Source organism: Colletotrichum fioriniae, assembly GCF_027942845.1.
Source record: "Colletotrichum fioriniae strain IMI 355084 chromosome Unknown scaffold_8, whole genome shotgun sequence".
NCBI lineage: Eukaryota > Fungi > Ascomycota > Sordariomycetes > Glomerellales > Glomerellaceae > Colletotrichum > Colletotrichum fioriniae.
The window spans coordinates 2,469,576-2,487,530 of NW_027076844.1; the positions used below are offsets into that span (position 1 = coordinate 2,469,576).

The 17,955-nt window shown below is 42.1% G+C and overlaps 1 protein-coding gene across 1 annotated transcript; it reads right to left on the reverse strand.

Moving 5' to 3' along the window:
* Positions 1-14,594: 14,594 nt before the first annotated feature.
* On the reverse strand, positions 14,595-16,305 carry N0V96_007461 (uncharacterized protein; the record flags this gene model as incomplete). Its single annotated transcript, XM_053191610.1, has 3 exons — positions 14,595-15,610; positions 15,669-15,998; positions 16,062-16,305. 3 exons carry the CDS (start codon positions 16,303-16,305, stop codon positions 14,595-14,597), a joined length of 1,590 nt encoding a protein of 529 aa, XP_053051172.1.
* Positions 16,306-17,955: the final 1,650 nt, after the last annotated feature.

The following is a 17,955-nucleotide window of genomic DNA, read 5'->3' on the forward strand; positions in this document are numbered from 1 at the left end:
ATCTGAATCTGAATGACTTTGCAATCGCTCCTACAGAAGACGCATTCAAAATTTTAGCGAGTCTTACTGTTTTCTGACAATGAGTGCGAAGTGCTTGAATCAGAACAGAATGCTTTTACGTGGTCACTCCAAGATGACTCAGTTCCAAGCTCGAATCGATACAGTTCATTGAATTTTGATGTGCACTGTGGCGAGAAACAAATATGACACAGACCAGCTGCAACTGGAGAGTTCAAAGATACACTCCTCAAGACACGAATCTTAGAGACAGATGGATACTCCCCCTTCGCGAACGGGAGTCGTGGTTTAGAAATTAGGCAGAGCTGCAGAGTGCGCGGAGGATAAATCAATATTCATGTTCGCTTTCTGTGATTGGAAAGTTCCATCCCTGTCGATTAGGGAATCAAAGGATAACTGCAGACAACTCACGATCGCATCATTTACATGCCATGATATATCCTACGGTTTATTTGTATCGACATCAAAAGTGGCTTACCAGAACTTCACAAAGAGCAGGCAGCGGAGAGCTATGAGAGATATGCCGCGTAGGATAACTGTAGGAAATGGAACAAAGTTGTAAGACTACTTGGAGGATTGACCCTTACACTAACCGGAGGCTTACTTATTCGCATATATATAACCACTGCCAGCTGAGGGGTCTTTGGTTTTATCATACTTCGGCAAGCCATCAACTGGCGTGTCGATGTACTTCTCGATGAGATAAAGCATGTTATTGAAAGCACTGTAGTCCGTAACTATTAGACAACCATCGAATTGCATCAAAATCGGATGGGGGCATTATCATTGTACTCACGTGTTTCTGGCTTTCTCGTTTGGCGTTCCAGCAGATGCATTGAGATCGAATTTCATGCTGTAAAGCCTATTCCGGTCATCGAAACCTTCTTGTGGCTCCGATGGTGGAAATATGCGCTTGTATTCGTCAAGGTAGCGTTGACCTAGGTTCTGCGCACCATATCGCCTCCACATCCCGAGATCTAGTTCGTTATGCCCGTAAAAACAGCCAACATCGAGGAAGACGATCTCGCCAGTTTCTTCATCTGTGCCAATGTTGCCTCCCCAAAGATCTCCATGGATGAGACGGGGTTTGATAGGATTCGGTCCAAGTTGTAGTGGGTCCAAGAGACCAGGGACGACAAATTCCAAGAGGTGCTCCGCTGCTTTAGATAACTCGGGCCAGATTCCATTTGCCGCGGCATCTGTCTCTACTGACTTGCGCAGAACCCGAGTGAAATACATCCTCCAACTGGTTTCCCAGCCTTCCGGATGTGGTGCGATTCCGTCGAAAGTAGCAACCTCGAAGCCGAATTTGCTGTTTGGGGCGACCTGGCTATGTAGCTGCACTGCACGCTGCGCTAGTCTTCTGGGATTGGGAAGACTCATGTCTAAGTCGTGAAACTCTTCGATAAAGAAAAAGGTATCTGGCGGGCTAAAGGTGTACTTGCCCCAGGCTACGGCCCTAGGTACCATGCCGGGAACAAGAGCATTGATGAGACTGATGGCATAGTGTTCACCGCGACATAATTGTCGGCCATTTTCGGCGACTGCTAACTGTCGCGAGTCCAGAGTTAATGATGAACTTTCGGTTGAAGTGACGAGTATACAGATATCCTGGAACATAAAGCACGATACCTTAAGGAAATATTGCTTCACGTCTCCGTCGGGAAGTTCAACAGTCATGCGCCCCGTTTGGGTCCATACCGAATCCCCGTAAGACTCAGCCGTCATGATCTTCGATCCAATTGGCAAAACTAAGTTGATGTGTCAAGGAGTCAGACCAACAATTATCGATTTGAGGTGTAGTCGGTGCTCAACATCCTTACCTCCATAGACAGCCACGTCAAGGGGGAAATCCCCTTCGATCTCCGCCAAAACCCCCTCTTTTCTCTGCGTAATATGGAGAGGCATTGTATCGACGCTGGGGCAAGTTGTGTAGTCGTCTGAAATATGCTGGCTGCTTCACTTGTGTTCCGATTTCATATATCTAGGAAGATAGATCTGCTTCCACAACTCGCTTAGCATTTATGAAAGAAAGAGAATGAGAAAAGGGAAGGAGTGCAGATGATCGGAGGAAGTCAAGATAAGGGGGGAATAGAAGAGAAAGTAACTCTATGGGGCGTCCTTGGCAACTCGGGTTTCCGAAGGATACTTTCTTAGTGAGTCGTTTACTCAATATCTACCCGCGCCTAGAAGGCTGCCTTTGATCAGCGCTGCGATAAAGGTAATTCGCCAACATGTATCTAAACGTCGACGTGATGAAAAGTGAGGCGGTATTGTATTCCACAACATGACGCCACGGACCAAGTCTCATGTGATTGGTTAAGGTTAATGCAGGGGCTGTCAAAAAACCGAATTAGCCAGTCAACTAGGTAGCTAGCGTCTCGCGGGAGATACTTTTGAAGGACTCAGACTCTCCGGTAAAATATCAACGCCCAAGAAGAAAGGTCGTATCTAATACGGTAGGAGCTCTCAAGCCTCGTCGATAAAGTGACATGGTGCATGGATCAGTTCTTGCTCGCATGCAGTCAGAAGCTGCAGGGCACTGAAATCGACAGGATTTGACCAATGATTGATCCAGTGTCCTAAAGTAGTCATTAAATCCGTGCTCACCGCATGAGACCTCGATGCTACGCCGCAAGATTCTCAAGAGGTGCTTAGCTGTATGCGGTTGTATCCCTGTGGCACAAACGTGCTAGCCGCCCGGGTTTGATGTTCCGGTGTACCCACTCTTGGCCTTGCCCCAATTTCCTTGTACATCCTGGCATACCTAGTTGTGTTGTCCTGATGATACAGTGGCACGGTGGATCCAATAATACTCCTGTCCACTGCCAAGCACGTTCGACCACCCTCCACATTCTTGGCGTGCCTACTTGGGTAGTGTGAGCAGGCGAGGGAGAGAAAAGGCCATCACATTCACACCAAAAGTGCATCAGACGTTGCAATCGGGAGGCGTCGAGGTTCTGCATCGAAGCACTTGTAGGCTGTTAGCGATTGCCATAAGATAAGGTGCCTTGCTGCTAGTCCGGCTGGTTTCTATGTCAGGTCGCTTGGTCTTATGCTTAGGAACAAAATTGGTGTGCATGTGGCCCTTTGCCCTGAAGCAGATGATCAGTTTGGGGCATATCAAACCGCCAACTCGTTCTTCCACCAGCCCTGCAGAAGCTTTCAAATCCCCGGATCGGTCAGCCCGTAGGTAGTGAACTCTGGCGGACTCGGCGTTAAACCATCCCTCTGCATCTTACCCAAAACATATACCATCTGAGCAGTTCGGTCTAAAATCATGGTATTGATCTTCTGAAATAATGCCCTCTAGTGGTATTCTCGACATTTCCGTACACGTTCTAATGTTTTGATAGCCTCCCTCACTCGGCATACGCAAAGCCCTAGGTCTGAGAAAACTCGGCGTCGAAGAGGGGCCCAAGACTAGTTCAGCACCCAGTAGTACTTGGAGCTCCTTCCGGTCCCGAAAGTCGATACAAAGTAAGGGAAGAATTCCCGCAGAGTCGGGGGAAGACTCAAGTCCAGACCATATTATACCTGCTCCTATCACGAGTCAGAGCCAGATCTCAGCATCACCAAGTCGAAGTATGACGCAAGCGACAAGCCCAAGTGCAACGAAGAATCCTTGGGGCCTTACTGTGTTACATGCTCCGGTCGGTAACTGCAGGGCAGACGTTGTGTTCATTCATGGTCTTGGCGGAGCGAGCCAGACAACATGGTCCAAGGGTAGAGACCTTGACCTTTTCTGGCCAAAAACCTTCCTCTCGGCAGAAAAAGACATTAGTTCAGCCCGCATCATGTCATTCGGATATAACGCTGGGTTGTTTAATGGCCGAACTTCTGTATCAATCATTGACTTCGCGAATGACCTGCTATTCCACTTGAAGAACTCAACAGGCGATGACGGTGATGCTTTACGTATAGGTGATGTGAGACTCGCCTCTGGAAACCGTAATCTAACGAATGCTGACATGGTCAAGGTTCCTCTGGTGTTTGTGGCACACTCGATGGGTGGTCTTGTAGTAAAGGAGGTAGGCCGCATACTTTCATATCGACGTTTCTTACGATGCAATTGACTCGAGCATCACTGACAAGATCCCCGTCATCTAGGCTTATCTCCAAGGTCAGGGCGACCCGGAATATGAGAAAATCATCCAAGCTGTTCGTGCCATCATGTTCATGGCTACGCCTCACAGGGGCTCGGATTATGCCGGGACGCTAGAAAAGATATTGCAGGTCTCCATGTCTTCGAAACATTATGTCCAAGACCTGGGGAGGAATTCGATTGCGTTACAAAGAATCAACGACCAGTTTCGTCACATCGCACCAAAGCTTGATATCGTTTCATTCTTCGAGACGCGCCCAACTCCTATTATCTTTAGCAACACAAGCGTGGTATGTTCAATCCCGTGACAGCCATTTAATTTGTTAAGGTGCTAATATACCTCGAAGATGGTTGTCGAGAAAGACTCGGCCGTTCTCGGCTATCCCGGAGAGAGATCGAAAGCTCTGGACGCCAATCACAACACTGTGTGTAAGTATGACAGTCCACAGGACCATTCTTATCAAACTGTTCGGGACTACCTGAAGACGCAACTGGAAAGATTATTCCGGAATCGAGGATCTCGTATGTCAACAGATTCAGCGTCGATGACAGACATTATTCAGCTGGAGGAATTCTTCGCCATCTCAGAGGCGGCAGATATGGACTACGCATTTTTTGGCGACCGCTGGACCCCAGGAACCTGCGGATGGATTCTTGAGAGAGAGGCTTTCCGAGAATGGAGAGATGACCCGGACCCGACTTCCCGCCTCCTATGGCTTCATGGGGTTGCAGGGACTGGGAAGTCTGTGATGGCCTCCTTCCTCGTCAACCATCTGATCAGTGAAGCTGGAAAACAATGTCAATACGTCTTTCTGCGGTTCGGAGATCTCAACAAAAAGTCCGTGAGCAAGTTGCTGCGATCACTTGCATTGCAGAGCGCCCAAGCCTTGCCTGAATTCCGTCAAGCTCTTCGTAAAATATCAACCAAAGCGAATCTTTCGGGGAGTCATCCACGTACAATCTGGGAGCGCGTATTCAAAGCAGTTCTGTTCAAGCTACGGTTTTCGGAACCCTTGTACTGGGTAGTGGATGGTTTGGAGGAATGCGAGGCACCGAGAGCTACGATACGACTTCTGTCCGAAGCTCTATATGCGCCTGTCCCTATAAGGATCATCCTTACAAGTCGCCCGGCTTCGGGAATCGAGTCAGAGCTGAAGCGACTCCCCTCCAGAGCGAAATATCGAAACTTAGCCATACAAGGGCATGATCGAGATCATACCACGTTCATTGAGCAACAATTGGAGCATCCAGACCCCAGCGGCGAACTGGCCAGGAGACTGGTGAAAGCAGCGCAGGGTAATTTTCTCTGGATGAAGCTTACGGTTGACCGTATCAATAAGTCATACACAGATGCTGCAATCGAAGAAGCTTTGCGCGAACTCCACCCTGGCATGGAAGAACTGTACAATCGTATGGCAGAATCCGTCGAAGAGCGGTCGCTTTCTTCTACTATAGATAAAGCGCTTAGCACGGACATCCTTTCGTGGGTCACTTGTTCGATGAGACTCCTAAGCATCTCAGAGCTATCCGAGGCTTTGGGTACAGGAACAGACCAGACCCTCACTTTGAACTTACACAAGGCCATCGCTGAGTTGGGGGGTGGCTTTGTCATTATCGATAACGATGAGAGGGTGTCGCTCATACATCAGACAGCCAGGGAGTATCTACTAAGGCACAGAGACAAGTTCTTCGTTGAAAAGGCGGCTGCAAACCAGCGGCTATTGCTTCGATGCCTAGTTTGCCTCAACACGCCCGGACTTCGGAAAAGGATTACTGAAGATCGGGCGCCCATTTTGCTAGAGTACGCTGCAAGCTACTGGAACGCACATTTTGTGAATAGCAATACGACTTCCAACGTGGTTATATCCGCTCTAGGAGACTTCCTTAGAAGCTCGAGTGTGTTAACATGGATCCATGCCGTTGCGAAGAAGAGGCAACTTGAAGTGTTGCTGCAATCATCAAGCCAGCTGTCAAACTTTGTGGACGAGTGGCGCACGGAACAAGCAATTATTCAATCATCTGCTCTGGAAGCAATAAACGCAGATAAAGTGATATTGACGGAGGATATCAGGCTCATGGAGGATTGGGCCATTGAATTGGTCAAGCTGGTTGGAAAGTTTGGCAGCCAGCTCTTACACACGCCGGACAGCATCTACAAGATGATACCCCCCTTCTGCCCCACACGATCCGTTCTTCATAGACAATTTGTCCGCAAGAATAGCTTCGACTTGTTTGTTAGTGGATTCGGTGATGATTGGGACGATTCTCTCGCCCGCCTCTCGTTCGGCGCTGACTTCGAAGGCTCTGCGCTAATTGCGGAGGGTGATTGGATTGGCGTTTCTGCATCCGAGATCTCGAGCAACACCAGCACGGTCTTCCTTTTCTCTGCTGCAACATTTCAACAACTCCGGCGCATTTCTCTCGAAGAAAAATTAAGAAAGACAAAATTCAACTCACTCGGTACTCTGATGGTAACGATTGGTCTCTCGACAACAAAGGTTTGGGATCTGCAGACCGGAAAATGCATCAACATTGCTTCCAACCCACGTGGACGCCCAAGGCCCCAAACGGTCACTTTCACACAGGAAGACGAAGTTCTACTTGTGGGTACCGACGACAGACGTGTCTGGTCGATGTCATTGCTTGGCCGTGAGACTACCTTCGAAGAAGTCACTAGAGTGACGGAGACGGCAGCCACTGGCGGTGCCGCAAGTTCGCCCGGATCGATGGCGTTCAGTCCTGATGGTCGACTACTGGCTCTTGGGTACCGTCAGCGACCTCTCTCTGTTTGGGATATTGAATCCAATGAGTTACTTCGCTGTTGCACAGATCTGAACAGGGCCACGGCCATGGTGTGGCATCCATATGACGGGACGATATTCGGTCTCACGACGCAAACAGGTTCGAGGATATTCAAATGGTCAGCAGCCGACGATAGAGAGCTCTTGTCTTTTTATGTTGAAGCTATCACCATCAGTATAAGTGCCGATGGCCGTATTTTGGCACTGGGGGATCAGTACGGGACAGTCAGTCTGCTCAGTACGACAGACTTGAGCGTACTGCATAAACTCGTTTCACAAGACCCTGTCTTCGGACTGGCGTTCAGTGCAGATGGCAGCCGTCTATACGACATCCGATCGGGGTATGGGAATGTCTGGGAGCCAAATATTCTTCTCAAACTATCCCGTCCCTCGCTTCAGATAAGTGATGGCGAAAGTGAAGCCGAGACGGCCTCGTCAATAAAAATGGAACTTCAAAGAGGGACCCCTACCGAGGCTCCGTCGATTAAAATCGACCCCATTACAGCTTTGAGTTCCCAAACATCTAGAGGACTCTACTGTACCGGTACGCGACAAGGCGTGGTCACTCTACATAACACCATGCATGGAGAAGTCAGGAGGCTGACTGATTCGAGAAACTACTTCAGCATTGAGCACATTTCTTGGAGTCACGATCAGAGGTTTTTATGCTACGCCGATGTAAGCCGGACGATATTTGTCGAGCATATCGTTCAAGACGAAGTCTCAGAGTCAGTCACTGCCGGAAGAGTTATGGAGCTTCCAATGAGCATTCTGAAAGATAACGTGGAGAACATGTTGTTCCACCCCAACTCAGATCTTCTGTTGGTCTGTAGCCGAACTCTAGTTGCAGTCGTATCCATCAAGGAGCAGAGGGTAATCGCCAGTCGCCGGGTCCTCTCTGGGCAATCTGTTGGAAGGTGGATCTTAGATCCTGGTTATGAGGGCAGGCTTTTGGCTTTCACCTCTTCGTCGGTGGAGGGTTTCTCATGGGTATCTCTTGAGAAACTGTACTCGATACCCTTGGATATATCAAGCCACCACTATGTTGAGGTGCATAGCCGAGCCCGACAGCCAGCTGCGCCTGGGACCCACACACATGATGTCAACAACACCCATGATATTGCCAACGACAAGATGGAGATTGACGAAGTCATCTTATCATCATCCCGCCGCCATGCTCTTATCCGACTATCTACTGAAGATCACCGTAACTTTGTCAGGTGGTTAGATATTAGCCACCTATATCAGCTCGAGGCCGGTGGAGACATTTCTCCCATCCCCCTTCCCATGGATGTGGCGCTGCCGAGGGACCTAATCAATCAACTCGACCGGCCACTTCGCTTCCTCGGCGGGTTGAATAGCACTGAATTCACAGATACGTTGCTGTTTTTGGATTGTAATTCATGGGTTTGCACCTTTCAGGTACAAGCATCCAGATTGAACGCCTCATTTCTCTCAGCCGCCGCAGAAAGTAGGGCGCAGAAGCGTCCAGAGGATTATAGGATAGCTGTAAGATTTGCTCAGGAGATGAGCCTTGAAAATCATCTTCACTCACAGCATCAACAGGCTAGCAGTCAGACTATCGAAAGCACAGTTGAGGGAGCCAGTATGCGACATTACTGTCTCCCAGGAGACTGGGTAAGTCCTGATTCTATTGGTCTTATACGGACCTCGTACGATGGAACTTTACTATGTCCTCGAAATGGAGACGTAGCCGTTATACGATTTCCAGGTTTTATTTAGCTTTGATATAGAAATAGTAAAATAATAGAACTCGGGGTTTCTAAGCTTGAATATATTTAGGAATTATAAAGAAATATTTATTATGAATATAAATAAAGTATATAAGTCGCAACACTTCATTATAAGTCTTTAATTATTATAATAATTCATTAAGTATTAGTATATTTAGTTTATAGTTATTTTTGTTAAAGTAATTTACTTATTATTATAGCTAGCTAATCGTAACATATATATTAAGAAATATTGAAGTTATAGAACTAAATAAATAATATTTATAATTATAAATAGCTTTTTTAAAGCTATATTTATAAATTACAAAACAAATAAAGCTTTAACAATTAATTAGAATTTTATTAAAGAAAGTTTTTAATTGAAATTATTTAAAGCAAGTATAAAAATTAATATTAAGTTAATTATAAAAAAGAATTATAGAGATTTATATATTCAGCTTAGCTTGAATTTATATTATATATAAATCTCGTTTTTTAAATATATTATTTATAATATTTCTATTTATAATTACTTAATTGTTTACTAAATAATTATTTATTTTATTTATTTATAAATACTCGTTTTTTTATTTTATTATATAATAATTATTATTATAATTTTAATTCTATTTTTACTAAGTACTTAGGCAAGTTTTAATAAAGGTAATAAAGAGGTATATAGAATTAATATAGTAGTATATATTTTATAATAGTATATTAATATATATATTTATTATCATAATTAGCTTGAAATTTAATTATTAATATACTTAGATTCTACCGCTCTATTTTAATATATATTGTTTTTATTTCAAACTTTTTTTTACTGTTTTAATTATTATATATTATAAGATTTTACATTTATTTATATATTATTTATTTCACTTATCTAATTGCGCGCGCTTGTATAATACTAATAGATTTTTTTAAATAAGTAAGTCCTTAGTTAACACAATATATTAATTTTTTTATATTATATAATTACTTATATCCCTTTAGGGTCCGGCCCGCTTTATTAAGGGCTAACTTCGCCTTTATAAGTAAGCTAGTCTTATTAGAGTTAATATTAAGTTTCTATTACGTAATAAACTTTATAACTAACTATAACTAGCCGTAGTTATTAATATTAGCTAAACTTAAGATATTAATAATACTATTATAATATATTAATCGCTTTTTAAATAGTTAAAAACTACTCCTTATTTTTTTATTCTTTTTAATAACTTTAAATTATTTCTTAATCTTTTTAAATTTCTTATTTATCTACTATAATACTAAAATATTAATAATACTCTTAAGTTTATTAAGTATTTTAAGGCTACGTTATATAAGTATAATATTTCCCTTAGTTATCCTATAATATAGTTACGTAAAATATATAACCTTAATATACTTAAATAGTTTAACTATATCCCTCTTTATAAAGAGGGATAATTATTAAAATATACGTTTAATGTACTTACTTTTTTATTTTTTATATTACTCTTTTATATTATTTTTCAATTATAACTTTATTTTATATGATGCGTTTTATTTATATAATTACTTGAATAAGCTATAGTTTTACTCTTTTTATTTAAAAAGCCCTTTATTAAAGAGACTATATTAAGTAATAATATAACTATTTTATAATTTAAATTTTTATTTATTTATAAGCTTGCGCTATAAGCGTATAAAATTATAAAAAATATCCCTATGTAATACGATTTTTTAAATATTAAGCTGAATAATATTCGGACTAAGCTACGTTAAAGTTTACTAATAACTAATATTATATTTTTTATAAATACTTAGATATTATACTATATTACTTATTAATAAATAAGTCTTATATACGTAACTTCGAAATCTTATATTAAGCTAATTAGGATACTAAATACGTTCTATATTATAATAACGAACAACTTAAAATTTTAAAAAAACTACCCGTATTACTAAAATAAAAATTATATAATATTATATTACGAAGTTTATAATATAATAAAAAATAATTAGTTAAATACGGAATATATTTGTTTTTATAAAATGCTTGTATGATATATTATTAAAATTATTATTAATAGTATTAGTTAGGAATTATAACTTAATTATATTATTATTTAATATATTAATAATACTCCTAAGGCTACTAGGGCTATTATATAAGCCCTCGGCTATACTAAACGCCGTATTAATAATTTTATATATTGGTTTTTTTCTGGCTTTATAGATATAAAAGATCGACGTTAATGGGATTAGGCTTTTAAGAGAAATTATATAAAACGGTATACTTTTTAACTATATAGTACGCGTAATGTGCCCTAAGTACGCGCTTAACTTAATATAGTGATTTTGATACGAAAACCGCTATGTAATTCGGGATGGGTAAGCTACCTTATGCGGCGGCGCTGGCCGGTAAGGTCGACTATAGAGGTTGGCCGCAAAGGTCGAAGGCGGCCTTCCTTAACTGCAGAGGTTATTTTTATATTATATAATTACTAATTACGTATTATAAAAAAACGGTAACTACGGGTAAGTTTAAAGTATTTTTTATTAAATTACGTACTAAAAATAAATAAGATATATAAGTACTCTAGACTTATATTACTAAGCTATTTAGCTATTTTAATTATCATATTTAGTATTAATATATATTATTTTTTATTAATTAAAGCCTATTAGGATTTATATTCTTAAACTATTAAACGGAGCCCTAATAATAAAATATATCTTTTAAAATACTAACGTATTAATATATTTTTTATTCTTTTTTTAATTAATAACTATTTTAGTATTAACTAATTTTATAGCGTTAGCGATCCTTAATTATATAATAACTTAACTAATAACTTATTACTTAAGTTATTATCAAAATATATTTATTATCTTATTATTAGCCCTATTACCTTAGAATTAAACTAAGACTTTATTTTAAATACTATTTCTTTAATAAAACTAACTTTTTTTAAATATATTATATTATTTTAATTTTTCTTTATTTATAATACTCCTTATTTTAATACTAAATACTTTAAACTTATATTTTACTCTATATACTATTTTTTTGAAAAGAATATAAAGTATTTAATATATATGTATTTGTTATATTTTATTAAAATAGAGTTCATTATTTTTGAATTATAATTACTTAAACCCTTTATAACCTATTTTAAAATATTTTAAAAAATACTCTTAAGCTTATTGAATAAGTTATTAATATAAATAAAATATTAATAAGTATATTTTCTTTTTAATAATATAAGCTAAATTATTATAAATAAAAAATATAAAGTTTTTAAAAAAACTTATTACTTTTATACTTATTTTTATAAAAAGACTTTCTTAGAAATTTATTAATCTTTAAATTATAGCTTTTTATTCTATTTAATTTAAAAAAATCTTACTCTTTTTTTTATTATTATTCTTAACTTATTAATTTTAGGTAGCTTAGAGCTTATTATAAAAGCCCTTTTTAATTAATTTAATATATTTATAACACTTAAAGGATTTGATATTATAAAATAATATAAAGTTTTTTTTTAAATAAGTTAGCTTATATAATACTCGTTCTATTATATATAATCTAATAAACTTAGTTTCTTAAATAATATAAAAATTTAATAATAAAAGTCTTAGAAATATAATTATTAATAATAAGTAATTATAAAAAATATAAAAAAATAAATAAGTAGCTTTTATATTATATTATAACTTAATATATATAACTAAAACTAGGGCCTACCCTATAAGCTTATAGTATTATAATATACTATATATATAAAAAAAATACTAATATAAAAGTTACTTTAATAAAATAAAAGAACTATAAGTAAGTTACGTAATAAAAAAAAATAAACAGTTTATAAATAAGATTAATAATATAATAATAGTTTATTCTTATAAAACTAATATTATAATATTAGTCTTAATTATAAAAGAATTATTAAAATAAATATAAGCTTATATATAATATAAACTTAAACTAAGTTTAAAAAATAAACTCTTATAACTTTTTTAATAATTAACTTAGTATTAAATTTTATAATTATTTTTTAATTATTTATATTAAAAACTATTTTTAATAAAACTATAAGTAATTATTAAAGTTTTATTCATTGTATAGTTTAGAAATATAGTTTTAAAAAAGCTATTTATAATTATAATATTATTTACTTAGTATTTATAGCCTTAATTCGTATTAATATATATATTATAACCTTTGACTGGGCGAAAGTTATTAATTACGGCCCAAAACACCTTAGATCAAATGTATTATACTTTATTTAACGAGGATTTCCACGAAGGAATAGTACTGTAGGCCAATGCTGCTCCATCGTTTCCTACTTTTAACGTCCAATTTATGCATTTATCAGTGATACAAGAGTGTCAGAAATGAGGCAGGGTATTTTTGGAAGTACTGGGATGGTAGGATAAATTGTACCGAGGTTTATGACTGAGTAGCATTGGAAGGTAAGGCGAGAAGTGTGAATAGTCAGATCCTAGAATCGTCCTCCCGACTTTTTGATCATGTCCACTTGGCGGTTCACTTGATCCAAGTCATTTTCATCCTCCAACTCCTTCTTGATGGCTTCGCCTACCTGGTTACATAGGTGGGATAGTAAAGCGCCGATGAATAGACGTAGGAGAAAACAGCATGATGCTTACGGGAAGAAACTTTTTGAAGAGGAAGGGGCTGATATGAGGCTGGACTCTGTCTTCATCCATCGCAATCTCGGGAAGCTTGGTAACCATGTTGATCCCCTGAACGATGCGAACTAGAATCATGGACATATAGACCATGCAACATGCATGTTCGAGACCTTGGAAAGTCGGAAAAAAGTCTCTGATGAGTACGAGAGGCTTCCAAATGTATGGGCGATCCCCGGCCTGTTGTTTCTGCTCCTTGACCTCTTAGACAGATGTATCATTATTGGAAGTGGGCTCAGCATCTGAATGATCGTTACTGGTGTCAGAAGTCGGGGTGACTATGGCACCTATTGCATCCGCGGGGGCAGCGGACTTGGCCGCTGCTTCAATCTTTCTTTTGTTCTCGACTGCAGAGATCAGCCGGCTCCGTCCTACAGGAACATCGTAAGCCAAGACTTGCATGTCTCAAGCGATGGTCTTGAAGTCGAGGTACGCTTCTTGGAGAATAGTAGAGTAGACACTAGCCATCTCGAAAGAGGGCATCTTGAGTCCCCCAAAATGAGCGTCATAACTGCGTAGAGCTGTGGACTTGGTGAAGATGGCATGGGTACGCATATGAGTCTTGACAACAAGGTGAAGGATTTGGAAAGCGGCTTTGCGCATGGTCTCGAATTTCTAGTCCTCGCCAGCTAGACATGTTGTCATTCATTATGCCTTAGTTACGATGTCCGGGCCAGAACTTACGATGCTTGAGATTTTGGCCACCGCCTCTGTAACTGACGGAGATAGTAGTCTTGTTCTCGTTCAGGAAAGTCATGTCGTCCTTGAAATCGATCGCCAGAGCAGCTCCGGTTTTGGCATCTTTCTCTCCTTCTGCTTCTGTAGCATCCTTCGTCCTTGTGAAGTTGTCTCCCGCCCTATTAATAGGCCTAGACTCGCGGAAAGATGACTTGATTGTTTGATGCGACCGGCACATGTAGGGTACCGAGAGTCTTGTGTCGTTGATATTGATTTACGCCTGTCTCAAGTCTACCCGATATGATATTTTTGTCAGGCCTGGAAGTGAGCTATGCAAGCCAAGAAACAGAGTTAGGTGAGTGTTTGGTCACCATCTTCTTGATGCACTTTTGATATCACGGGTTGCATTCGCCCGAGAAAGATTAAGAGTTTTTCACTCGCTATGAATAAATAAAAGAATCATAATACTTGTTATTTTGGCTAATCTTTTACTTGTTTTCGATAGGTCAAGGAATTATAATACTGATACCCTGTCACGACTATAGAACTAAGAATCCAAGAGGCCGCTGCCACCTAGTCGGGTCGCTGATGTACTGTCACCCTCAACCCCTTGGAATCCTCCGGCATCACTGGAACCACAGTATCGCTCGTGATAACGAGATCAGCAGCGGTCGTCTCAAAGAGCTTCAGGGTTCCGACGTCATCTTTCCCTTGAACTTCCTCCGTCCCGTAAACCCTGAAAAGTGCCGCCAGCGTGAGGTAGAGCTCCGCATATGCCAGATTGATACCCAGACAAGCTCTACCACCCTTACCGAAGGACACTAGATAGCGGTCCAGCAGGGGGTCGTTGACCCAGCGCTCAGGCTTGAAGGTGTGAGAGTCGGGGAAGACGCGCTCGTCGTGGTGCACCAGGTTGCTGGTCATACTGAGGGGAGTACCGGGGGGGATACGCCATTCGCGATCGCCGGCGCGGTATACGAGCGTCTCGTCCGGACAGATGCGGTGCAGCCGGTGCGAGATGGCATGGCTGAGACGGACACCCTCCTGCACCACGCCCGTAAGGAAGGGAAGACGCTCGAGTACCAGCAAGCTGAGGGGCTGCGATGGATCGAGGATCGCGGCCTCGAGCTCGGCTTTGAGCCGCGAGAGTATATCGGGCGTGGCAAGGACGAAGTACGTCGAGACGCCGAGCGCCCAGGCTGTGGTGATCGTACCCGCCGCGACGACGACTTCGCCCTCCTGCCAGAGCCGGTCCGTGGACTTGTCGTAGTCGGAGAGCTTGCTGTTCAGAATCTCGTGGAAGATGGTGCGGCGCGTCTTGTCGTACGCGTGCATTTGGTGTGCTTGTGTAATGTCGGCCACCTGTTTCTTCACACTGGTCTGGAGCTGGGAGTAGGCGCCCATGGCCGGGCTCAGCTTGAGCAGCAGGGAGTCGGGCAGCTTGCGCAGCATGTCCATCAGCGAGGGAAAGTGCTTTAGGACATGGCCGGCTTTGCCGCCTTGAAGCATGGCATCTCTGAATGATGGATCAAAGTCCGCAGCCTGGAGTCGGTTCTCGCTTTTTCCAAAAGCATAGTCCTCGACGATATCTGAAGATCTGGTCTTAGTGGGCAAATACATTCTCGACATTTAGTTGAGGCTTCTGACCGTTGGTGAGTGCAGCGTAGGCATCATCAAGCTTAAGAGGAGCTCCGGACTGGGCAAACTCGCGGAAGCGTCCGAGGAGGATTCCCATATTCCGGTCCACCAGTGGTTGCAGGGCGCGGACGCTTTGCTTGGAGAAATACGGCGACAGCGCCGCCCGACGGATGCGGTGCTCATCATGGCCAAGAGTGCCGATCAAGCTCTCATCGACGCCGAAAGACCGTGTGATCCAGTCCCATTTGTCACGCTTGCGTCCGCTGCCAGCGTAGATGGTGTTGTAGAAGTCCGGATCCGCGATGTGAATCTCGTCTGGGTTGATACGGACTATAGGGCCTGGTCGGATATTAGTTCAGTTTGACTCCCTCGCTTTTCATGTTGGAAAACTTGAACACTGACCATATTGCTTGTGCAATCTACCGATTTTGAAGGTGTACTCGGGCTCGGCAACTACATCGTACCAGAATTCATACCAGTATGTCCATGCTGCTAGCTTTGGGCCTGGAAACTGAGAGATTGGGCTGAGGAAAAGGCGATAAACAGTAAGGTAGAGAAAGTAGATGATAGGGAACACGATGAGAGCCGCTGCCGCCAGCACCAGCAATGGCCTGGTCGTCTCGACAGGAACGACGAATATAGACATGTTGGCTCAATCTTCGTTCTTCAGAAGAGACAAAGAGTAGCTGGGGAGCCCTATGGAACGGATATGGTATCTAGCCACGGTGACATGCTGCAAGGTTTTGTCGCTCAACAACAAGTCGTCTCGAAATGATGGCGAGCTCGTCTTGAGCCGTTCACGTGTTGAACTTGAATGCTGGGATCAAAATCCCACAGCAAGTCGAAGCATGCAGCCTAGTATTGTCTCACATGAGCCAGGGCCAAGGTTGCGTAGAAATCTGACCAGTCAAAAAATGGGAGTTTAACCTTGTACACAGGCGTTGATAATGGAGAGACTGCTCGTCAGCACCGATTACAGGACCTCGGATTCGTCGGTAACTGACCCTAACCGCCCGATAAGGGGCCGGGGCTTGCTGCCAGAGCTGCAACTGAGCCCTGAGTAAGCCCTAACGCAAAGCTATCAAAGGTAAAGCAAGGTGTATGGAGTTTATGGAGATGTTGCTTACACGGCACTGAGGTGTTTGCGAAGTAAAATGGAGCCTTGCGTTGGTTGTGTGGGGGGCGGGGGAGCATCTGCAGGTGGATTCGGTGGGCTGGGCCGATCCGTCTGCTCCACAATCCCAAACGGAAGGATTCGGTTTTGTGGATCCCGCCGACGGGGTGGGCCTGCGTTGTCGGCGTTGCATTGTCGCATGCCCCGATCAGGCAGGCGTGCCAATAGTGCGGGCGGCCCGCGCTATTGGTGCCGTCTTGCCCAGAATTCTTCCGCCGAGGGTCGTAGTGCCTTTTCAACGTCGTCTCATGTAACCTACAGGCAGCAGCTAATCTGCGTCAGGTAATGACATCGTACGTTTGGCTTTGGCCTGCATCTCTCGGCATGTCAGATGCCCCGTATCCAAGCTGAGAATCGATAAAACTAGTTGCCGAGATACCGAGTAGGAAGCGCACCGGCTGGCCAGGGAGACTGGGCTGAATTCTTTCCTTAGAACGTGAAGGATAATTGTCCAAAGTCAGATAGCCACAATTATGTTCTCAGATACCATCAAACATTACACCTGTACCGTACTGTCAACTTAGGCAGCTTGTCACATTGTTCACGCCCGTCGCAATGCCTCTGGAACGTGCCGATTTCGTTGGTGCCATATGGCTCACTACTCCTATTCTGGTCTTGTTAGGCTCCAAAACTCCGAGACACTTGCGCTGGATCCTTTTGCTTCCTTTCGTGGGGGTTTGTCTGCTTGTGGCTTTTGCTTTTCCCTTTGGCCCGAATATTGCAAAGAATTACACCTTTGGAACAGGTTTGGCACCAAACAAAACGTTACATCAAGTTGTCATTCTAACAGCATCGTCTCGTAGTCTTTTACGTCGCGTTGATCAACTTCAATCTTCTTGTGCTCGAAGACCCTTACTTGGAGCACAAGTGGACACAACCCACAAGCGATGGGAAGAAACCCCAACAGCCTTTCCACACTCTCGGTGCATGGGACCGGATTAGATGGTGTTTTGACAATGCCTTTTCCACCAGAGGTATTGGATGGAACTGGCGGACTGCACCTCTACCTCCAGCTCCTGCTCCAGGCACCTCCAAGATCGCCTTCCTTAGGCTATCGATGCAAAGAATACTGCAGCAATACGTGAGCCATGATGTTGCCGCCGGTCTTCTTCTATGGCTGAG